The 26,046-nt window shown below is 26.1% G+C and overlaps 1 protein-coding gene across 1 annotated transcript in view; it reads left to right on the top strand.

The window, feature by feature from the left end:
- The first annotated feature begins 606 nt into the window (after nucleotides 1–606).
- The window catches only part of LOC129611559 (pinopsin-like), a 43,217-nt gene continuing 17,777 nt past the window's right edge, over nucleotides 607–26,046 (top strand). The window contains exon 1 of the mRNA XM_055524788.1: nucleotides 607–898. Within this exon, the coding sequence (XP_055380763.1) occupies nucleotides 631–898 (268 nt within the window). The 5' untranslated portion in view covers nucleotides 607–630. The remainder of the gene's footprint in view (nucleotides 899–26,046) is intronic.

The raw sequence follows: 26,046 nt of genomic DNA, 5'->3' as shown, positions 1-26,046 counted from the left end.
AATCGAATTTTAAATACAAATACAAATCGAATTTTAAATGAAATTTCAACATAATCATGTTAATTATAATCAAAAGGTTAAAGGGAAACTAACCAAATTACTTGAATAATATGTATGTACATAAATCGGTTTTCAAACATCGAATATTTGTATATCGAATTTTTTATGTTTTGCTATAGATATTTCTAATTAAATTTTAAATTATATACAATGAATAATAATCAAACACTTTTATTTAATAATACATTTAATGATTTACCGGTGAATAATATGCAAAATAGATTTTTAAATAAAACTACAACATTAAATTTATTTAATAATTCAACATTAATTACAACAATAGCACCAATATATAAATTTACAAAAATTTTTTTACCCAAAAATTCTCAACTAAATAATTCTAATTCAAATATTTTACAAAATAAATTAAATAATAATAATTTTTATAATAATAATGTTAAAAATGATAACAGTAATAATATATTTAATAATGATATTATTTCAACAACTGTAACAACAATAGCATCAACAACTAATTATCAAATATTCAATAATTATAATAACTATAACAATGATGATATTAATGAATATAATCAATATAATCAAAATAATTTAACAAATTTAGAATGTATGGATACGTGGGCTTATAATGCAGCTGCAATAACACTATTTTTTATTGGTTTATTTGGTTTTACATTTAATGCAATAGTTATAGTATTAATGTGTAAAAATGTCAAGCAATGGACTCCAACTAACACCATATTATTAAATTTAGTATGTTCTGATTTTGCTGTATCAATATTTGGTAATCCTTTCACATTAGTTGCAGCATTATCACATAAATGGATATTTGGTAAAACATTATGTATTTTATATGGATTTTTTATGGCACTTTTAGGTAAGTTCGTATTTTTATTATGAAAATAAAACAATTCGATATAATATTTATTTATTTTAATAATTAATTTTGACATTGTTCAAATCAAAAATCAGCACTTAGGTGCTCCATAACTTTATTATATGCTATATCTTTATTATATGCTACGTATATTGAAAAAGTTTTTTTTGCAAATTCATAACTTTTAATTTCACTACTTTAAACATGTTTTTCGTTAAAACGATTTTGTATGTAGCTCAATTTAAGGCAAATTTTTAATCAATTTGAAATGTCAAGTTTTTTTTATTATAGGAGTATGTCAATTATTAAAATTTTTGTGTTAAAACTAAAATTAATAATTTTTTTTCATGAAAAAAAAATATTTTAGTTATTTTGAATATTAATTTTAATATTTTTAATTAACCCGCTAAAACCAGACATTTTTTTTTATCATTTTTACTTCCAATTCACGAAATATATGGCTGCCAAAACCAAATTGCTGTCCTTTTTAGCACTTATCAAAAAAATTTTGAAAAAGCGTTTTACTTTAACTCTGTCCGTCTGTCCGCGGACGTGTTACCTTTGGCCCAAAAGTTGTACCCCATCAAAAACCTAAAAATGACATTTTTTAACTATTTATTGCGGTGAAACCATAAACATTTGTCAAATGTTGCAAACGCAGAAATATACTGGATGGCTTCTCCTACAACGTACTATATTTAAACTTTAAAACAATAAAATGGCTGTTAAAATGTACCGTTATCTAATATTAGTTTTTTCCAAATTTTTGATGCTGTTTTTCTTCTAGACCCCACGTTGTGAAAGTCTAAAATTTAATTAACGGACATTAGTAAATAGTTCATTTCGTTAGAAGAAATTTGTTTTTCACCTCCACCCCTCTGAAGTTATCGCCTGTAAAAATTTGTAAAATTTGAATTTTTGGCACCTTATATTTGCCAAATATTTAAAGGTAACGGTAAATTCTATGCTAATAAAAAATATAATTATTTTTCTTATTTCACACAGTTAACCCTTAAAATCGAGCATTACGTTAATTCCCATTTTATATTAATTTTTGCTTAAGACTTTTAAGATTTCATAAATCTTTCATCCTAAATATATGCAATCCTAGAAATAGTTTCGTATATGAATGAAAATTAATTAAATAGTGTAGTAGCTGTACATAGACAGTATTTATAAGTAGTATTTTCACTTGTTGAAGAGAAAAGTGCTACAATACAAACCATTGGTTTGACTCAACTTTATTCAATTATGAAACTAATATGGCACTGCGCACTCAAATAAATGTTAATAATATTACAAACTTATAGGATTTACAATCTTTAGGTATGGAACAATGCCAGTGGTCACCACTTATACATATGTCACTTTTACTTCAATCAAGTGCACCGAAAATAGAACTCTTTCTAAATTATTTTACAAAACAACAATTAAGCTCATAGGTAATAAATAGTATTTGCCACCATTTGAAAGTTCTTATCCAGAAATGCCATTTATATATGATTAATTTTTGAAATTAGTTACTTTGTTTTTTGTTTAAAATGGTTTTTTCAATAGCTACCAAATTAACCGGGGCTAATGCAATGTTGTGATTGTTCTATAACAAATTTTTAAAGTTTTGAAATATTAAAAAAGTTATTTTTGAATTCTTTTTTCCTATAGCATATTTTGCATTTTGTAATTCTAGCCATTTATTCATTTCTAATCCATTTTTGCATCTGTAATTCTATAACCCAGAAATTGATTTTCGTTCCTTTTAAAATTCATACATTCTAATCTTTACGAATTTGATATGTTTTGTATAGACGTAAAGTGATTGTTAAAAATATAACACATACGCATTGCCATGAGGAAAGTCAAAAATAGAAAAAACTTAACATATCATATAACACATGCAAGCTCTAAATATATACTTACATGTTAAGATAAGTTATCTATTTACACAAACATGTATAGCATTATATGCATTTTGCACATTATATATTCATGGAATACGTGTAGGTACATTACAGCCAATGAAATACTGCAGCGTTTAAATTAATTGAAAAAAATATTAATAAACATTACTGATTTTGTATAACAGCAGCAACTTAACATGCAATCATTTAATTACAAAATAAATATTTTTCTATCAATAATATTGCTTTTTTACCGAACTTATAAAAATAAGATTATATAGAGGGAGGTATTGTTATGGCACCAAAATTCACAAATTGAATAGAGAAATGTTTAACTATTTTTAGCAAGATTCTGATTTGGTTATGTTTGCACCCTCAACTTGAATTGATTTGTATGAAAATTAGGTATCTGAATTAATCTTAGCCATAAGTTTTATTGCATGTCAAGTCTCATAAACTGAATTTTTTCTTGCTAAATTTTACATGTTAGCTCATTGTTAAAAAATATTTAACAAATTTTCTTCAATTTTTATACTTGTATAAGCATAGCTTCAAAGAAATCAAGCAACTAAACTTTTACTGCAGGCCGAATTCACATTTTTCGCATACATATGGAAATAATAAACAAATTTCGTTGAAACTTTTATGTTTCAACACTGGTTGATCTCTCAGGTTTTTTCACTAAGAGCCAATTTTAGATTTCTTGACATATCTATATAAAACTAATAAAGGCATTTTTTGGAAATTTACTATATTTTTAATTTTTGCTTGCCAACGACACTAACTTATATTGACTAATAACAGAAATCGAACACCAATACCAGAAACCTAATTTATTTTTTTTCTAGTTATATTGATTAAAAGTTTCGCTTAGAAGTATATTACATAATATATTAGTCATAAATATTTGAAAGAAATGTCATAATCTTGTGCAACACTTTCACTAAACTAAAAAATTTATATTTTATGGTCGGTAATGTGCCGATCATATCAGATTTTTTTGCTATATTTTTCGCAAAACTAATTTAAAAGCAATATGAACTTCAACTCATAGAAATGATAAAATTTGTATGCAATTTCTAAAAGACAACAGACACAATATATGAACATGCATACATGTTATTTTGAAATCCGAACCTTAAAATAGACCTTTGTTTTTCAGTCAGTAAAGATTTTATTTTTTAGCTAAAATTGTAGTAATTATAAATTCATTGTCTTTCTTTCTAAATATAAAATTGTTAGTAAAATATATATTTAAAATTTAAATTCATGTTCTACTCTTGTAGTGCTTTGAAATCTTACCTTCCCTCAAAAGAAACTTAGCACATATTAAAATAAATATTAGAACATTAAATGCGAACATTTAATGTGTTACTTTCTTTTGGGAAAATTTTTTACTAAGCTATGTCCTGCAACTATGCTGGAACTTGGAATATGCCATTGTCTAATAGAAAAGAAGACTTGCACATTCTGGAGATCGATTTTGTAGATTTTGTGAAGCACTTTCCTAGAGGCGATCACTAGCGCTTGAACGAATCATGAGGATTTTAGGTCTAGCTAGTGCTTTATAAACGGTGGAATATTACCTTAAGCTCTTATGGCTGCAAACACCTGGTCTGAGGATGAACTCTGACAACTATCAAATCTATATCTATCCAAATCCAGGAATGACAGTATTTGAATGATATGCTATGTAGCTTTGATATTTTTTTATATCAACTGGAGCTGGATTTGTGTTGTAGTATTCTTATAACGTTGTGGGTATAATAAATTTTTTTATGCAAATAGAAATTTCATTAAAATTTATAAAATAACTGCGAATTTTTGTAACATACTCATATTTTTTTCAATAAAATTCTTACGATTTCTAAATTTAATTAAAACTCCCAACATGAATTCTTTTCATAAATAAATTTTAAACATAATTTTTATTGAATTATACCACTATAGTATTTATACCATTATAGCATATACCATTATTTCATTTATACCATTATAGCATTTTTGCAAAACATTTAAAAAAAGTGCTTATTAGTTTTACTCCATCCGTCCGTCCGCTCGTCTGCTTAAATGGTACTTACTAGAAACTTAATTCGGTAGGAGAAAATTGTTACTATTGTCCTCATCTTAAAACTTATAGAAATACAGAAAATAGGGGTTGGCCTTTTCAAGCATAGTTAAGCATGAAAATTACAAAATGGTGATTCTGAAAGATGTACAACAACATATTCCATTGCTTAGACGATCGACAATGGGTATAACATTTGTTCCGGACTGGGTGCCAAATTTCCCAAATCCGGGATTTTAATGAATTTTCACGAAATTTTTACTTATCAAGGTTTTTTTGATTATAACTTCCGTTCTGAAAAAGATAGGGACCTCAAACAAAGAGTTTCTGAAAGGCCTGGGCTTAAAATAAACCTGCTTGATTCCTTACCTGTACCTTCGGAATACAAAGCATTCGAACTTTAGGCAAAATCAAATTTTTCACTTGTTTTATTTTTTCAGTTTTTTCTAACTAGATAATTTCATGAGAAATTTTTATACTCTACACTTCGTGAAGGGTTTATTAATTTTGGTATGGAGTTTGTAACTATTTGAAGGAGTCATCTGCGTTATAGACATATACATGTATTCTTGCTCAGCGTAAAATTCTGCATCGATTTAGACATGTCCGTCCGTCCCTCCGATCGCACGATAACTCAAAAACGAATAATGCAATCGACACCAAACTTTCACAAGTTTTTTCTTTTGTGCCAAGGATGCACCCTACGGTTCGGGTGGGTTCCATACAACTCCAAAAGCAAATTTTTTATATTCGGAAAAATAATAAAGTCAGATTCATGAAACTTGGCAGTCATGTGCCCAATTATAGGTCAAATATATTTCGGAAGTTTTAGTGGCATTGCTTGACAGGTTCGGGTACCTGCCATACAACTCGAGAAGCTAATTTTAAATATTTGGAAAAATAATAAAGTCAGATTCATGAAACTTGGCAGTTGTGTGTAAAATTATATATCATACATATCCGTGAAGTTTCTATTGAATGGTTTCACAGGTTCGAGTAATTGCTATACAATAACGAAAGGTGCAGGGTATAATTCAATCGGTTTATACCGACTGAAACGTTTTTACTTGTTTTTATAGAATTTTGCTCAGCTGCTTAAGCTTTAATTTAAGTACACAAACATTAAAAAAATTTTTGTGATACAGAAAATTTGGCACAAAAACCATTTCTAAGTAAACATTTTTACTTATTTTAAGCGCTGTAATTATCAACTATCATTAATTTTGGATGACGAAAGTGTTGTTTTGGATGAACATCACGTTATTTTGTAAAAATGTTTTTTTGAAATCTATCAAATAATAATAAAATTTAAAAAAAATTTTATACAAACTTTTAATTTGAAAAACAAAAATTGAATTTTAAAAAATTTGAAATTTTTGAAAAGAAAGACCAGAATTTTGTATCACGAAAAACAAAAAAAAATCTAGTAATCAAAAAATTTTTTCGAAACTTTTCTTGGTAAAGAAAATTGATAGGTTTTTTATTTTTGCCAATTTTTATAAGAAATGGTACCTATATGGTTTGAAATTTTTAAATGCATTTTTATCAGATTGGGTGCAATTTAAAAATTTGAAAAAAATATTTTCGGGATCTAGACACCATTTGGCATCCGAAGTTAATAAAATTATCCAGCTAGAGCGAATTTTCAAAGTCATGCCATGTAAATTTCGACATTTATTTTAAATAATGTAGTAGATTGTTTCGTAATTTTTACATATTACGAAAAAATTTCCGAAAAAAATTTACATAATAATTGTTTCCCTAACTAAAAAACTATTTACGTTCATAAATTCCTAGTTTTGGTTTTAATAATTTTTGCTTAACTTTTATATTCGTAATTTTTTACATGTGTTCCGATCAAGTTAGTATGCTTATTTAAAAAATGAAACCCTACAGGTTAACTTAAGGTAACTTCACATTTATTACTAATGCGAAAATACTGGTAGTACAATTTCTTTATTTAATATTATCATTCCAAACCAACAGTAATTTCTTTTAATGTCCTTAATTATAACTATATTACAAATCAGTTGGACCATAAGTCGAGTTTACACGTGGCCCGTCCATTATAATAATACAATTGTGAAACATGCTTAAGATCATAAATTTAGCTGTCATTGTGTATAAAATGTTTGCGGGCGATGTAATCAACACTAAATTTTTTTTAATGTACTGTTGTTGTTTACGCCCTACAAGTTGACAGTTATAGCTTAAATACATTTTTAAGTTTGAGTTTAAATGTTTATGTTTAGCATTAAAATTTGTCTTCAAAAATCCGGTCATTTAGTCAAATCGAAAAAATTTTTAAAATTGGCGGACCATGTCGTAAGCTATGCTTGGTGATACAAGTGTTTTTTTTAAAAACATAACATTAAACATTATTTTGAGTCAAAACAGTATAAATCAATTAGAGTTAAGCTCGAATATTCCATATCCAAGGCAGTATATAAAAAAATCTATTTCAAAAACAATTTTTAGGCATTATTTTAAATTGAACTAAGTGTTTTATGAGAAGAATTCGAATTTTTTACAAAAATTTCACTTTTGTGATCAGAAATTTTACTGTTAGCCCGGATATTTCATGAGCATTTCACTAAAAAAAATTTAGTTAATTTTATTGTTTCTCTTAATTGAAAATGATTTTTAAAAAATTTTTATAATAACAATTAATTTTTTTTTGTTCATAAAAAACTCATTTTATTTACTGTAATTCACACAATTATCAATCAATATAATTTAAAATAATTAATTAATATTATTTTGTGTGCATACCATAAGTGAATATTTGGTTTTTTAAAATGCAAATTAATTATTTTAAGCCTAAGAGAAAAAAAGGTCATATTTTACAACATAGTGCAGTAATTAATCTTTGGCATTCCCTTTGAATGCAGCTGCATAAATTAAAATATTTAATACGCAAACACATAAAAAAAAATATTACACTTAAACTACAAAAAATTAAATAAAAAAATCAGGATTTTAATAATAAAATTATTTCGACTACTTAATGCAAATATTAAAATTGTCTGCAGCACTCTCGTAATTGTTTACTAAAAATGTACATAGGGGACTATTGTAAAATATTTTCAATTCAAATTATGTTATTCATTATAGAATATACAACGATATGTCAAAAAGGATGAGTGAAACAAGTAAAATTATAAAAAACGTATTAATTTATAGATTCATGTTTTAATTATTGTAAAAGTGTACTCTAGCATACAGTTATGTTAGAGATAATCTTGATGTGGTGCTTAAAGCACACCAAATAGCACCGCAAAATAAAACCACATTTTAGTAATTAGCTAACTTGGCCTGTGATATAGAATATATATACATAGAGTAAATCTCTCATTCAAACCATGTGTGTATACCATGAGCGGATTGTGTACGTAATAAAATTTATATTGATTTAGTTTATTATAAAATAAATTAGTTAAATAAGTTTTTTACAAACTTATTTTACTTTAAGTTGGAAAAAACTTATTTAACTAATAGGTTTAAGAGCTATTGCTTATAAACAAGTTTGAGAAGCAATAGCTCTTAGACTTAATAAGCAAAAATTTTATTCTAGAGAAGTAGGTTTTGTAGATAGATGCACAGGCAGGCGACTAGAGCAAAATTAACAAGAATATTTTCTGATCATAAACACAAACATATTATTTAAAGATGACAGAAATTGTTCTTCAATTCAAAGATAATTGAAGCTAGTGTTTTAGTTAAAATTTATAAATATTATTTGCCTTTCATTTATTGGCCAATGGTTATGACTTGGTAATACGAGTATACATATATTTTCTCTGAAAATTGTTTTATATCCATACTTATTTAAATTAGAAACTGACAAAGTACCAAAATCTTTATAATAAAATTTTTGTTTATAAAATGTTTTTTTTTATTCAAATTACAATTACATGACGTGTGTACAAAAATTGCGTTACACATATTTACCTATTTGCATATTGGTTTATTTGAAACTATGTAGGTGTTTTTAAAGTGAACAAACAGCTTGGACATATCTAAATAAAATATATACAATAATATTAAAGAGTCTTACTAGAATTTTATTCTATAACTAACAAATTTGTCTTTCAATATTTGTGTTGAAAAGTTGGACGGAGCAAACAAATTTCACATAACTTAGTCTTGTAAAAAAAAAACCTGCGGATTCATCTAAGGAATATGTTTAATACAAATTATACCTGTAAAATGTAAAAAAATTTATTTTTAACTTAAAATTTCTAAAGCGCATATTTAAAAACTTTCATGAATACTTGTAATTTAAGCATTCTTACTGAGTTAGTAATCCATAAATTATTTCCACTTAATTAAAATTTTCTTTATCTTATCTCTTTCTTAATTAAATATCGCATTACAGTTTTCTTTTTTAATTTCAGTGAATCAAAAAATGTTCAAAAAATTTTCAAAGGATTATTTTACATTTACTATAATATTTTTAAAGCTTTTCTACTTAGATATACATATACTTACATATGGACATATGCATATGCTATAACGGAAAAAGTGTGTATACTTATTTCTAAAGAGAACAAATTAATGATAAAAAAATTCGCTATAATCAGTTTTTATAAGAATTGCACAAATAAGTTTCTTAAATTTAAGAAGAAAAATAACTTATAAGTTTCTCTCTATTCATAGTCAGACCCTACGTAGGCTAAAAAATTACTTATTTTGAGGTCGAGAATAAATGATGTAATGCAAACTAGCTTTAGCTTAATACAAGTGTTCTAAATTTTCAACATGCTTCTTTGAAAACCATTAAGTGCAGATTTTTGTATTCGTAATCCTTTTCATTTGCGATTCCATTCCCTAAAATTAAATTTTCTCTAAAATTTAGTGAAGCAAATACTTAGTTTTTAGTGTAAACGTATTAATAGATAATTTGAAAAAAAAACTAATGGAATTGGTAAATGACAGAAAGATTTTTTTATTTACTGTTAAAACCCTTTAAATTACAAACGGTATTTTAAATATTTCAAGTATAACTGAGATATTTATTTTTGTTATATGCCTATAAAGTACATAAAAAATATATACAAATTTTTCTGATAAAAATAAAAAGGCCTTCATTTCATAGCGCCCCTATTTCAAATTTTTGTAATGAGTCATTCTATCTTTTTTCAGACTTATCAACCATTAAATATATAATTTTAAATTTAAAACTCGCAAAATAAAAGTATATTAAAAAGGTGTTCGATACTATGAAAAAGGATATCATCGATTACTTGTGGGAAGCAAAAGAATAGTAGTTAAATAGAATTGATAAATCAATTAATGATTATCAATGAGGACATGATTCTTTTGGCTACTCACAAAAAAGGGACTTTTATATACAGTTGAGCTTAGATAAAAGTACCAGAGGCAGAGAATAAACTATTTACAAATAAATTTATTTTTCTGGCCCCCAAATATATATGCACAAAATTATGTTGAATTTTTAATAGAAATTTAGTGCACTTTTATCCATATAAATGAGGCAAATCTGCAACCTTTTGAGGGTAGAAACATTTTTAGAAATTATTTCTTGTAAGGGACTTTACAATAATTTCATAAATTTAAAACAATTTTTTAAATAGAATAGACCCAAACTATACCCGAAATCCCGACAACCACCTTTTATAGCTAATTTTCACATAAACGTATTTTCTTTCCCCATTATTTTTATTTTAAGTATAATTCAAAACAGTTTCTTAAATATACTGTTTTCAAATTAGTTCTACTTTTGAGCCATTTATGAAAATAAATTATCTAGTTCGAATAAAAAATATTTCTGAATGGTCTACAATAATTTTGTCTAAGTAAAATTTGATTATGTTGAATAAATTTTATTTTGCACAAATAAAATTAAAATGAAATTTAACGACCTAACTTGACAATGGATGAAGAAATATCTTGATTGCTTGAAGTTCCTCTTATTCACACTCAACTGTAATTTGATGAGACATCACATTATAAAAGAAAATTGAAAATTTTTTTTGTACAAATTTCTTTCTATTATTTTATGAAGATGATTTCCAAATGAATTCATTTATGAAAATGATTAAAAAATATTTCAATTAAGTTATCAAAAAAGTTTGTTGTGGTTGTTGGTAACATGGTTTTATTATGTATAGTATTATGCGATGTATTTGTGACATACTCCTCTCAGGTCCTCATGGTACGCTATACGTACATAGAACAAGTTATTTAATATTTCATTATTAGATTTTTCTTTTCATTGAAAAATTTGATAAGAAACTCAATGTCATACCCTTTTCATTGTTATTTAGCTTTTTTTTTTGGTTTTTTTGTTAATGATATATCTCAATAGTACGTGGTGATATTAATGTCAATAAATATTTCTTTATTCAAACTTTCTCTTACCTTGTTTTATGCTTTAACATTAATATTGTTATATACGAACTTTATAAGGACCCCAAACTTGAAAGTTAAAATGAAACATGTGTCTTGGATATTAATTTAATTATTTATGATTTGATTGAATATTTATTTTATTTGGTTTGCAATTTTTGTTTAATTTTTATTCGCCTTGAAGTATAGTAGATATTTGGTTTTTAAGTGTTCTATAACATATTGCGAATATTGAATGAATATTTTCAAAGTGCCTTAAAAAGAAAATATTAAAATTTAATACTATGGCAAACAGTTAGGTATTTATTAATTTCCAAAAATTTCGAATTTTGCAGAAAATTAAAAAAGAAAACACAAAAATTATTACTGTGACGAGCTATACTCGTATCTCGAAAACTATGGCTCATCAAATTAATTTTAAGAGCAAAAATAAAGAACAATCAATCACCTGTAAAACAAGGTCTAAGTAATGATAATTGTATGTTGTATGGTACTTTTGTTTTCAACAGGCTGTGGCTCGAAAACTAGTATAACTGCACCCCACACCACCCATACAATTTTTTAAGTATTATTACCTCCCTCCTCGAAATACCCAGTCTCTTGCTAATTTTCTGCAGCAAAATCAAGGCACGAACCTAAAAATTGATTTAAGTATTCACTAACGCATACTTGTAATACTTATCGTTAGAAATTTACAAAAGCATTGGCATTTTTTTGTATGCAAGATTTATAAATCTCAAGTTTCGAAAACGCATTTTATACAATGCGGATTTCATATAAATGCATATTTTTGTTGACATAAAATATAAGATGTGAGAAAGCGTCAAAGTTTGCATTTTTTTTAATACTGAATACTTCCATACTTGAACTAAATTGCCTTTTATGTGGAACAACTAAAATATTTCTTTTAAAAGATACTTTTACCTATTTTAACTTATTCAACGTTTGCACAAGTTTTAGTAGCATCTTTTATAAGAGGGAAGTACTAAAAATTTTATTATTATTTTCATGACACAAAAATTTTTGTGAAAAAAATATGTATGTATGTATGTATGTATGCATCTATTTATATTTATTTATACGTACACATAGATACACATAATATATGTACATATGTATGCATATGTTACACATATGTAATAACAATTTTCTATTTCAGTTTTTTTCTAAGTTTCGGTCGGTCAGTATATGACCGACCGAAATGTGCATTGTCTAGTTTAATGAAAGTGTTACAGAAAATTATGAAAATGCCTTGAACATTTCCTTTCAATTTTGTGGAAGATTACCAAGCTTTTAGTTAACGTACCTAGAAAAGCGTAAATTTGGCTCTTAATAAAATTTTGCTTTGTGTCGCCCGAATTCTATAAAAATTTCTCCAGTTAGTTTCTGTAATAACCATAGTTCAAATATCAAATTTCAAGAATTTCCGTAGATATGATAAAAATGTAAAATCGGCCCCCAGTCTGGTATCCGAACACAGATCTTTCAAAAACCCACAGATACATTGTTTTAATACCCCGAATTTAAATAATAAATTTCAAGGAAAAAGATTGATAGTTTCTCTTTATATATGGAAAAATGTAAAATCGGTCCATAAAAAGGTTCAGTTCCCGCGGTGTGATATATCCCAAAACTTGATCAAATCGTGCCATAGCCAAAGTAAACTCACATATAAAATGTATCAAAATCCGTTTAGTCGAACTTGTGATACACGCGTGCATACACAGACAGACTGACCAACAGACCGCCAGACCGACATTCCTCTAAAAATAGTTAATTTACGCTTCTCTACTACTGAGAAGTACGCTCCTACCGAAAACTCGACATCTGATTGGTTTGGTGCCATTACATAACCTCCCTTATTGCATGCGAAGCGGTCGGTAAGAATATTTAACAAAATATAAGTACAATACAGAAAAAAGTAGTTAAATAACTTTACTTAGAATGTGAAAACAATGTGAGAAGCCGTAAAGAAGAAGTAAAAACTGCTTTTCCTGTTTTGTTTTGAAATTTCAAATTTATAATAACTACTACATAAATAAATTACCTTCAGAAGCTATACATTAATATTTGTTAAGTGTTTCGAGGTGAGTTTTTATTTTAGAAATTAAGAAAAAGTTCCTGAAAATTGCGGCGAAATTAAAATAATAGTACAAATAAAAGTTCAATAAAAGTTTACAAATTGTAGAAAAACTTCCGGTCAATGGAGTTTTGAAAAATCAAAATTTTTAATCTTGTAGACAACCATTATTATTATAGAGTAGATTTCACTTTGAAATTTATCTGCCCAAATTATCAGCATTGGTTTCCCATTTTTTCATATCAAAGTTATCATTTCATATCACACTGTATCCTTCAACTGAATTATGGTCAGATTGCATCACTATCTAAAAGAATTTATTGAAAAACTACAAAATATTACAATTCAGGCATATTAATGTTTAACTTTTAAGCTGTTGTACCTTAAATTTGTAAATACCGATAACTCCATCCATATTGACACGGAAATTGATGGGCAGAACTTCATTACGCAATTATTTTCACTTAGCTTCCAATTTGTTTAAAATTGGAGCAACTAAATCTATTTTTAAAATGGCAAAGCTTTTACTTTAACTTTCAATGTAAAGTTAAAAAATAAAATGTAATTTAGTCTTTGAAATGAAAACTAAAGAATTATTGGAATTAATGCTGTTATGTCCAACATCTAGTACATTTCTATATTGAAGAAAATCTTAAGTACACTTAATGAGTTTATAAATTTAATTATGTTACTGACATTATCCATAAAATTTTTGTATAATGTGTAAAAAAGTGTAAATTTTTTTATAATTTCTTTTTTGAAAATTCATTTTTAACAAGTTCGCAAATATTAAGTCAGTAATGAGCACTTGAAATTCGTTTATTAACACCTTAGAAGAAGAAAATTCTGTACATTCTGTCAGAATTAGTTTCGCTCTATTATTTTTTAAGATTGTAATTTACCATACTTTGGATATACGTACATACTAGTACATATTAAGTTTATAGAAAATGTATATAGATTTTTAGAAAGTACTTTAGAAAATTCATTTGAAGAAGTTAGAAATTCTTAAGAATCTTTTTATTGTAGGAAATTAATATATGTTTAAAGAGTGTATTAAATTTACTTTTCTATTTGTAACATTAAGACATAAAGATGTAAAACACAAAAATATAAACATTTTGTAAACTATGAGATTCGTAGTTAATTTCCAAAAAGAAGTCCAGTTTGAAAATGTGTTGAATCAGTTTAAACCAAGCTTTATCGCGTTGCTTACAATAATAAAAGCATGTACCCCATTTAATTACGGTTTGGTTTAAACAGCCATTTAGTTAACTGTCCTTTAAATTATCGTATATATATGTGTATTTGTGTGTATATATGTACATTAATTTAATTTTACTTTAATTCTTTTTTTAAATTTAAATAAAAAATTTTTAAATATAAACAACTCACTACACAAATGTTAATTACAAATGTTAATTATAAAAATTTATTTTTAGCACTTTTCCAAAAAAGTTTTGAAAAAAAGCTGTTCAGTTTCACTCTTTCCGTCCGTCCGCCCGTCAACATGTTTACAAAACTTTTATACCCTTGAAGATAGAAAGCTAAAATTTTGTATATATAGATCTTTACTAGAAACTAATTTTCGTAGAACAAAATTTTTTACCTATCTCTCCCCCTCGACAAGTTATACCCCCCCTTCTTACCAAAACCCTAAAAATGCCATTTTTTAACTATTTCTACGTAGATTGTTTTTAAAATTACTACTTTCACTTGTTGAAGGGAAAAGTGCTAGAATACAAACCATTGCTTTGACCCAACTTTATTTATTGCTCTTGACTTCTTTTCATGTCGCATCGCAGCTGTAATAAAATTTATTGCACAAGTAATTATTTTATTTATTCATTTAAATTTTTCTTTGCTAACCACTTAAGAAAGTAAGTAAGTTGTGCCTGTAATCGTTTTATTTATTACAGTAATTCATTTCGCGTTAGTAATCAATAATATAGAAGTATTCATTTTAATTTAAGTTCTGCGTTTATCCTTCTTCTTAATATCTTAATAAATATTATTGCTACATTATTTGAAACAGTTTTCTTATTGAAAATAAAATTTAAATATTTTCAAAAAATGTTTAATGCTCGTACTTTGGTTAGAGTGAAACAGAAACAAACCTTTGCTAGGTGTCTGCGTTTAAGTATTATCTACATTTTTCACATATATAAAATATCTACATTTCTATTACACATACTTATAAAATATGTACATTTTTCAAAAAGGCTTTACTTGCTTTACTTTCCGCAATATCTAAATCACTCACAGCAAGTTAATCTCATCAATATTCTAAAAGAAGGTATTATTTCTAAAGGGGTTAGTGAGCTATAAGACAATTAAAAAATTTTAGACCCTACAAACGTAGAAGATTTACTGTTAAACAAGGTATCTAACATTTAAAATGTTGGTTTAGAACGCCTTATTATGCAATTGTTATAATGAACCTGATTTTCTCGCAATATTTTGGAATTTTATTGCAAGGTTTAATTAATAAATACTATTGTTAATAATATAGCAGAATCCCCCTTTAGTCATTTTAATTTTTCAAGAAAAATCTGCTATTTTATAAGCCATTAATTTTCGAGTTTACTTAAAGTAGAAGGGTATTTTGTACTAAATTTATACGAAAACTTTGAAGTATGGCCATTTTGTTCTCAATTTATTATAAAATCCTCAAGTGGATTAAATGTCTATGAAGTATCTAAATATTTTTTTTGGCTAATATTTTCAAAAAATAATTAGAAAAATAAAATATTTTTAGTTGTCTAAATTATTACCGAATGCATGGCATACAATAAGGTAGGTTATGGAAATAAAGTTCGGACGTCGAGTTTTCATTGGGAACGCACTTTTCCTTAGTAGGGAAAAGTGTACTTCAAGTTCGCCTAAACAGATTTTGACAAAATTTTATATGTGAGTTTATTTTGGCTATGGGACGAATTGATGAATAATCAACTGATATTTTGGGACATATCAGACCTCAGCAAGTGGATCTTTTTGAGGACCGATTTTATATTTTTGCGTATATAAAGAGAAATTATCAACAAATTTTCTTGAAATTTAATACTTAAATTTGGAGTGTTAAAACAATGGATCTATAAATTTTTTGAAATGACCAGGGCACGGAAATCAAGCTGGTGGCCGATTTTACATTTTTTACCATATCTACGAAACTAATGGAATTTCTTAAAATTAAATATTTAAGTTTTGGTTGTTACCAAAATTTACTGGTGAAGTTTTCTTGGAATTTTGATGATAGAAAGCGAAAATCTACTAAGAGCCAAATTTACATTTTTATGTTTAGGTGATCTAAAAACTTATGCTAGTGTTCTTAAAATTGTAAAGGCGTTTAAAACGTACTTTTATAATTTTCCGTAACACTTTCACTAAATTAGACAATATACATTCCGCTTATGTGCTAACCAAACCAGACTTTTGAATTTAAAGCAAAGCACCTCGATAATTATTTTGTAACTTGAATTGCCAATGTTATATAGGTTTAAAAATGAAATCATAAGACGATTTTTCTGACAAAGTTTTCTGTAGCTACAGGAAGTTTGCGTGGAGTATTTTCTAAAGGAGAAATTACAATATTTTTCTTAACAGATTCCGCAAATATTCCAATATTTGTATATATAATTAGTTCGTGATATGACATCATAGATTTAAAATTGCCATTTTTTATTTCGTGCAAAAAAATTTATTTACAATGCTAAATCTGTCAAAATTTCATAGATATAAATTTCATAATGTACAAGAAAATGTTTTTACATTTTTCTTGTGAATTTCAATTTTTATTGAAATTCACAAGAAAACCCAAAAATATTACAAAATATTTCTGAGGACAACTGTACAAAGATGTACTCATGAGTTTTACTTAATTCTCTATTATTTTAAAAAATGCTTATAGTGAAAAAATAACTTTTTCTTAAATGCTTTTAATTTATATATTAATTTTTTTGCATTTTAAATGCAATGAAAATGAATAAAGTCCATAGAGTTATGTAACAATAAAACAAAGTATAAATGTAACAGGATACAAAAATAAATTTCTTTTGCATAACTTGCATCAAGTCTTATAGTTCACATTAAAAAAAAATAAGTAGATTAAAATGTACATATGTTTATGCATCTACACATGTACTGCAAAACAATGCATTGTCAAAGTTCTCTGCAAAGAGCAAAGAATACAAAAAATTAATCTCAAAAGAACCAAAGAACACAAAGGGAGTTTCCTTTTAACCTTATATTCGATTGTAAAGTACAAAAGTCAGAAAAAAACAATACTTTTTTAAAGGCTGAATTTTTTCTTTTCTTTTCCTTTATTTTGGAATATAAATTCCTTTAAATTGGAAAACCAAAAATAATGTTTTTTGTCTCAATTTCAATTTTGTTTTTGTTTTAAATATCAATGCACATTATTATAGAAAGAATGAGTTACATACGTACGTATATATGTATGTACATAAATAATTTGAAGGTTTTGAATTCGATAAAAGTACGTACATATGTAAGTGTATACGCTCCATATACTTATTTTCATGTTCTAAAGAAAAAAAGGAAGTATTTTCCCTTTTATTAAAGAAACATAGCCGACGCAGCGGAAGCTACTTGGATACTAATGTTTCCATCTAGATACATTTTTGCTTCAAATTTAGCTTAGACACGAAGATACTCAAATCTGCTCAAATGTCAAAATATAGTTGACAGGGTCAACTATTTTTTCTTCGTTTTTTTAGTTTAAAAAAAATATCCTATAACATTTTCATAACAATACACATTAAGAATGAATAATATGTATGACTTTTACTGCGTTGCAGACTTATTAGATTTGTGAATCAAATCTGCGTACGATTTTACTAATACGATATAAAGAAAATTATTAAGCATGAGAATTGAGAATACATAGATATTTTTTTTCACATTTTCTTTTTTGTCAAATTTTGTTTTTCGTATTCTTTATGTGTACGTTATTTCTTTTTATCGTAAATTTCGCTACAATTTGTGTATAATATTATATAAGTTTTAAATAATTTATTAAAAATTTTGAATAATAAATTTAAAATAATGTTCTTGCGTTTGCATTGACCATTCAAACGAAGATCTAAACCAGAGGTTCCCAAATTTTTTTCTCCCGTAGACCCCTTGTGGTTTTATTCAATTTTTGATACACCCTCTACTACTTTCTATGATACACTTAAATTTCTAACTGAAGGTACACTTATTATTGTAAGAAAAATTTAAATAAAAAACTTATTTAATTAAATTCATACTTTTTTATTAAATATAATATTACTTTAGTTATTAAATTTAAATAATTGATTTATTAAACTTCACCAATCGGAAAATAGTGAATCCACCACAAATTAACGAACGTAGGGATCCATAACTCAGCAAAATACCTAGGAATGACTTATATGTCAAGCTAAGGTGGAAAGAGCATATAAAGAAGAAACACATAGAAATAGAAAATAAATATAGAGAAAATTATTGGCTCCTAGGTCGTAAGTCCAATTTGGCAATTGATAATAAGATATTAATTTGTAACCAAATCATTAAACCAATATGGCGATATGGCACTCAACTGTGTTGTTGTGCCAAGAAGACTCACATTAACAATATTCAAACCTTCCAGAATAAGGTTCTACGGGGCATGGTAAATGGGCCATGCTATATACGTAACAGTGATATCCACAAGGACTTAGAAATTCCTTTGCTTGTGGATGAAATTAGGAGTTGTGCTACAAAGCATAGGGCTTGTCTAGAACAGCATGTAAATATAGAAGCAGCTCGGCTGCTAGACAATGGCGTTATGACAGAAAGACTTAAACGAACAAGACCATTCGATTTAACACGAAATACCAATTTCCTTATGGAAGGTATTTAATTCCTGCACGGAAAAACCAAGTTAGCGCGGAGGTAGTTGGTCTGTAGAACCAGTTTTATCTGTTCAGAATTTAGGTGATTTTTTAGGGTAAGAGTCACGCTCCCCCACTGTCGGAGAAAAAAGGCAGATAGGGCCGTTCTTCTTTGTCTTTCGAGATTTTTTCACCTAGTAGAAAAAAAAATTAAACTTTAACAAAAATAATGTAATTCTCATATGAGCAAAACTAAACAAGAAATTAATTCAATCTTATACATATTACTTGCTTTTCGTAAACTCCTATTTTAATTTGATAGACCCCCAATTTTTTTTTTCACCTTCGTAGACCTCTAGCAGGTCTTCATAGACCCCCGGGGTCTATAAAGACCACTTTGGGAATCACTGGTCTAAACCGATTTATTAATGTGCCACTTAAAGAGATCTAAGTTTCCAATTTTAAAGAAATTTAACACAAAAAAAAATTTATGTGAAAAAATTGAAAAAGAATCACAATCTAACTTATTTAATTAACTATTTAACTTTCATTATTATAAACTAATTTAATTTTCATTATGCTTTTATGTAAAAAATCGTAAAAATAAATTTCCAAAAAAAGTTTTGCAACAGCTATACTCAAAATATTTTTAATTAAGCAGTTTTTTTAAAAAATAAGCAATCTTTTTCTATCTGATTTCAAAATTTGTTTTTAAATATAACTTTTGTTTTCTATACTGAATATGCGTGTTTGTTTACACATTATACATATACATATAAATCTTTTTATATAAAAATAATTACAATGAGTTATGCGTGATCATTGCAATTGCACAAATATAATTAAAGTGGTATTAAAAATTTGCTGTAAAATTTTTGAATTGCTAACAAATGAAGTGATTGAATATTAATAGCGAACCAATTAGACAACCTCTCTCTCTGCCTCCGTCGATGTGTTGCCAATTGACCAAATTTTCACAGCTCTATCCTTGAATATTATTTAATATGAAATTGACTGAAGAAGGTAATAGCTCAAGTTTAAACAATAAAATTTTAAAAACTATATTTGAAAGCTTCTACATATATACTTCTACTTTTCTCAAAATTAAAGAAAACTTTATTATTAGCATCATAATGTACTCCAAAATGCATACTTTTAGGATAACAATAAATTATAACAAAAATTCGGTTCAAAATTATAACAAATTTTTTTAAACTACAGAACTAATGCATAATTTACAACCAATGAAATTAATTTGAGGGATCCTATCTTTTATGATGGAAGATATGAAGCTAAACATTTTCTTTTACAGAAATAAACTGTTTCTCACAAAGTACCATTAGTTGTGTTTAAAAATGCAGCTTTCTTCTTTAAAAGGTAACGAAGCTTTTCAAAAAAAACCAAGAAACGCCGACCAGTTTGAATTATTGAAAAACATAAGCACAATTTTTCCAAATTTCAAATTTTCCATACTGAAAAAATTCAAAAAGAATGAGAATGCCAATGCATCCACGATAAAAAAAAAAAAATTAATTGAAAAAACAATTTGTTTGTAAAGTTCAAATAAAAAGATAATTAAAGTTATTTATTCTTTAAAAATTATAATCTTGATTAAGGTCTTCTTAAGAAATGTTCCATAAGAACAAAAGTTTGCTAAGTAACTGCTGAAATTTTGATCTTGAAATTGTTCTAAACTATAATTTGTCAAAAATTGAATTTTAGTTCATAGATAAAATCTTACAATTTATTTTTAATTATTTTATTTTTGTACAAGAAAAATTAATTTAAAACATGATTTTAAATTGAATGGAGCAAAAGCAGTTTACAAAGTCATAAATCAATAAAGAGCACGCCATCTTAAAGTAATATTAATGACGCAAAAACTTTTAGTACATGAGGCAATACTTAAAATTTCAATATTATTCTTATGTCTAACAATTTAAATTGATAAATTCAAAGAGATCCCTTATTGAATTATAAGGCGTCGGATATAAGTTATCAAGCAAGTGAGGATCTGACAGAGTTAAAATTATTGTATGTAAGTATACAGAGTTGTATTAAAACATATGCAGTTTGGTAATATTTTCGGAATTGATTGGATTTAATGGAACTATTGTGGATGTTAATGAAAATATTTTTATGGATGAATATTGAATTTTAATGAAAAATTAAGTAAATAAGAAACAAGAAAAACGGAAAGCTATTTGAAGCTTCTTCCTCAATTGTAAAATTTTTAAAATTTCTTTATACAAATATATTTTACCAAAGGCCAATTATAAAATTCCATATTTTCTTCAATGATTTTTAATAAATAATTTCAATATTGAAAATTTTCCAGTTTTTACAAAACAGCAATAATAAATTTATTTAACTAAAGTGCAATCGAAAAAAATATGTTGAGAACTATTATTTTTATAAATTAATTTAATTTTAAAGATTAAAAATACAATTAAAATATTTATTTTTATGTAATGTGGAACAGGGCGCAAAATTATAATTTAAAACAATTTACACTTATGGCTTTCTATACATTGTTTAAATTAATTAAAATAAAGTTGGGTCATCGACCATCGGTTTGTTATCGAGCACTTTTCCCTTCAACAAGTGAAAATATAGGATTGCATATATTTAGGATGGATGATATGCAAAAATTAATGTAAACAGGGGTTAATATAATGCTCGATTTTCATGCTTAATTGCGTGACTTAAGAAAAATAATTATATTTTTTAATGGCATGGAATTTACCGTTAACTTTCTGCGTTTGTAGAAATTTGAAAAAGCTTGCGATTTCGAAAATATAAGGTGCCAAATTATCAAATTTTACAAATTTCTAGAGGAGATAGCTTGAGTATGGTGGAGATGGAAACAAGTTTCTTCTAACGAAATGAACTATTTATTAATGACTAAAAGCTGTTAAAATTTTAGACTTTCACAACGTACCTCACGTCTAGAAGACCCTGTAGACAACGTGTCCACCCCTAGAAGACAAACAGCATCAAAAAATTTGGAAAAAACCAGTTTTAGATAACGGTATATCTTAACAGCCATTTTATTGTTTTAAAGTTTAAATATAGTACAAATGTTTATGGTTTCACTGTAAAAAAATGTCTTTTTTAGGGTTTTGGGGGGTACAACTTTTACATAGGTAAAACTTTTCTTCCACTGAAGTAAGTTTTTAGTAAGGATCTATGTATATAAAATTTCATCTTTCTATCTTCATGTAAAAGTTTTGTAAACAGATGGAAGGACAGAGTGAAACTAATAATAACTAACTTGTTTTAAAAATTTTTTTGAAAAAGTGCTAAAAATTACACAAGAATACTAAAAAAATAATATTTTATTTAACTGAAAATTTCTGCAAGAATTTATTTATGTTATATTATGTGTACATATCATATGCATATATGCATTTGAAAGCATGCATTTATGTTGAAGCATGTGTGTGTAAGTAGAAGTCTTTATCTTGATCCTATCACATTTATTTCATATAACACTAACGTAGCATTTTAACAATACAAAAAATAAACACAAAACATATTATTCCTCAAAGGAAAAGTTAGTAATACGAAAGTGTAAAGAAACGAGAGTCTTAATAGAGTTTGTTAAAATTAATGATCATCCGAAATATAACAATATATTGTTTGTAGAAATAAACAGTTGCTCATAATTTATAACAATTTCATTATTGAATTTTTTAATTGCTAAAATACTATAGATTTTAAAATATTTTGCATATAACCTGTTTAGGTACAAGATTTCCTTCGCCAGAAAGTATGCAATAAATTGTGAAAAATGTATAAAGTATTTTCAAGATCAAAAGTAGGACAAGTATTTGTGTGAATTAAAATTGATTCCTCCATGAATTCATTCGATTGCGCTACACTTTCACAAATTAGATGTTAATTTTACATAATATGAAGGCATTAAAAATGAATTTGAGTGCATTTAATGAACAGTTTTAATTGTATTTTTGAACAAAGGTTATAAAACTTTTAAAAATATGGCTATGAATTTAATTTCATATCGCAAAATTAGATAATAAGTTCTTAAATCAATTATGATTATTAACATAATGATCCACCTTAAAAAACCAATTTTTTATTCATGCTTTAAAGAAAACTTCCTTTTTTGCATTTAAGAGCGTTCATCTAAAAATACCATTTTTCTAATGTACATGGAAATGAACAAGTAAAAACTTTGAATTTCTAAGAATCTTATTACTTAAAACATTCCTCTATATTCAAATACATATATATACACACATATTATATACATAATTTATACATTTGTACTTTACAACAATACTTTACACACATTAAGTGCCATTTCTTTTCATCACCAATTTAAACAATTTTTAGTTTTAAGATTAAAATTTATCTAATGTGTGTCATGTCTAACCATATACTAGCATCAACAATTGCACAGAATATTTTAGAAATTTATAATGGGAACCCTTTTCGTACAATGTGTTAGTCATATTTTGTTACATTGTTTGCATATTAAACTGATATTTAACATAAATAAGATTTACTTGTTATATGAGTTGTTGAATGCCTACGAAAAGAATTATTTGATAGCAAGAATTTGAATATAGCCACATTGAAATTATGAAAATACTTATGGAAAGCCTCATTTTAATTATAATTCATTATTGTTTTCTTTAGAAAATTTTACATATTTTTGTTATAATAAGTTTTAGGATTTTAATGATAAAAATAACAACATTTTTTTAATTCTATAAAATGAAATGAAATCTAAGGTCAGTTAACCTAAATTATTATTTTATATAGTAGATATAATAGATAAATCTACTTATGTTATATCACTCGAATATTTTGTATAGATAAATAAATTTCACGAAATTTTTTCTTATCCTGGTTTTTTTGATTATAACTTCGGTGCTGAAAAAGATAGGAATTTCAAACAAACAGTTTTAGAAAGGCCTAGTAAAGGACTTAAAATAGAAATGCTGCTTGATTCTAAATTTTATGTACCTTCGGAATACCAAACATTCGAACTTTAAAGAAAATAAAAATTTTCCCTTGATTTTGTCAGTGTTTTAGCTAGATAATTTTGTAAGAATTTTTTGAAACCTTGAAATTTTTTTTTTTATAGAATTTTGCCCAGTTGCTTAAGCTTTAATTTAAGTTGTCAAACATTAAAAAATTTTTTATGTTAGAGGAGATGTAGCACAAAAACCATTTCTATATCAAGATTTTAAACTCGAAAATACAGTTGACATTTTGAAGAGCCGTTTTGTAACAAATAATAACAAAATTGAAACGAAATTTTATACAAACTTTTAATTTGAAAAACAAAAATTGATTTATAAAAATTTGAAATTTTTGAAAAGAAAAACTAGAATTTTGTATTACGAAAAATAAAAAAAAATCTAGTAATCAAAAAATTTTTTTCGAAGCTTTTCTTGGTAAAGAAAATTGATAGGTTTTTTATTTTTGCCAATTTTTATAAGAAATGGTACCTATATGGTTTGAGATTTTTAAATGCATTTTTCTCAGATTGAGTGCAATTTAAAAATTTGAAAAAAATATTTTCGGAATCTGGACACCATTTGGCATCTGAAGTTATTAAAATTATCCTGCTGGAGCGAATTTTTAAAAGCATGCCATATAAATTTTGACATTTATTGTAAAAGAAAAAAATTTTTTTAAATAGGAAAATTTAAATGGAGTTTGTAAATGACATGGTATTAATATTTTGAAGTTAATAAATAATTAATAAATAATTTAATGCGATTAATAAATTTGAAACAAATTTCTACACAAACTTAAATTGGTGAGCAAATAATTTCAACATAACATAAATTTTTGCCGAATTAGGTGAATTTCATAGCAAAATTTGGTGTTTGTTTTGAGAAATTTGCAAAATTTTTGAATAAGGAGTTCTTATTAATTAGAAGGACTTAAATAATAAATTCTTATGAATAATATCTTAGGACTTAAATTAATGTTTAAACCGCTTGGAAAAATTCTATAAAAAAAAATTCAAGGTTTTAAAAAATTTCTTGCGAAATTAACGAGTTAGTAAAAACTGAAAAAATAAAACAAGGGAAAAATTTGATTTTCCATAAAGTTCGAATGCAAGGTACATAAAATACAAAACCAAGCAGCATATTTATTTTAAGCCCTTTACAAGGTCTTTCAGAAACTGTTTGTTTGAAGTTCCTATTTTTTTGAGAATGGAAGCTATAATCCAAAAACCTTGAACAAGTAAAAATTTCGTGAAAATTCGTTAAAACCCCTGGAACTCGGAAACAGTTGAGATTTGGCAACCAGTCTGGAATAAAAGTTTTACCCATTTTCGATCTTCTAATCAATGATATGTGTTGTTGTATAACTTTCTGAATCACCCCGTATATGGTGCCAAAAATTTAAATTTTATAAATTTTAAGCGGCGATAACTAGAGAGATGGTTGAAGTCGAAAAAAATTTTCTTATGTAATAAAAATGAACTACATATAACTAGGAGCTAGTAAAATTTCAGAATACCTGAGGCGTAAAACAAAAGATATCAAAAATTTGTAAAAAACGGAATTTAGATAACGGTAAACTTTAACACCCATTTTGTTTTCGTAAAGTCCGAATATGGTATGCAGAGGTAGAAAAAGCCCGGCACTACTTTTCTTTAATTAATTTTAATACTTATATTCATAGAGTAGCTACTTTATATTATATCGTATTTTCGATAAAATATATTCGTCTATTATTTCAAAAATTGCATACTTTTGGGATGAGAAATGTATTTAGTCTTTGAAATAAACCAAAACTAAATTGGGAAGAGGCGTTAACATAATGCTCGAATTTAAGGGTTAATTGTGTAAGGGTTAATAGGATGGCATTTACTATTAGCTCTC

The sequence above is a fragment of the Condylostylus longicornis genome, unplaced genomic scaffold (genome assembly GCF_029603195.1).
Source record: "Condylostylus longicornis isolate FDR11 unplaced genomic scaffold, ASM2960319v2 ptg000001l, whole genome shotgun sequence".
In the NCBI taxonomy this organism is placed as follows: Eukaryota; Metazoa; Arthropoda; class Insecta; order Diptera; family Dolichopodidae; genus Condylostylus; species Condylostylus longicornis.
Note: the sequence above shows the minus strand (reverse complement) of the source record. Positions and strands in the feature narration are given on the sequence as shown.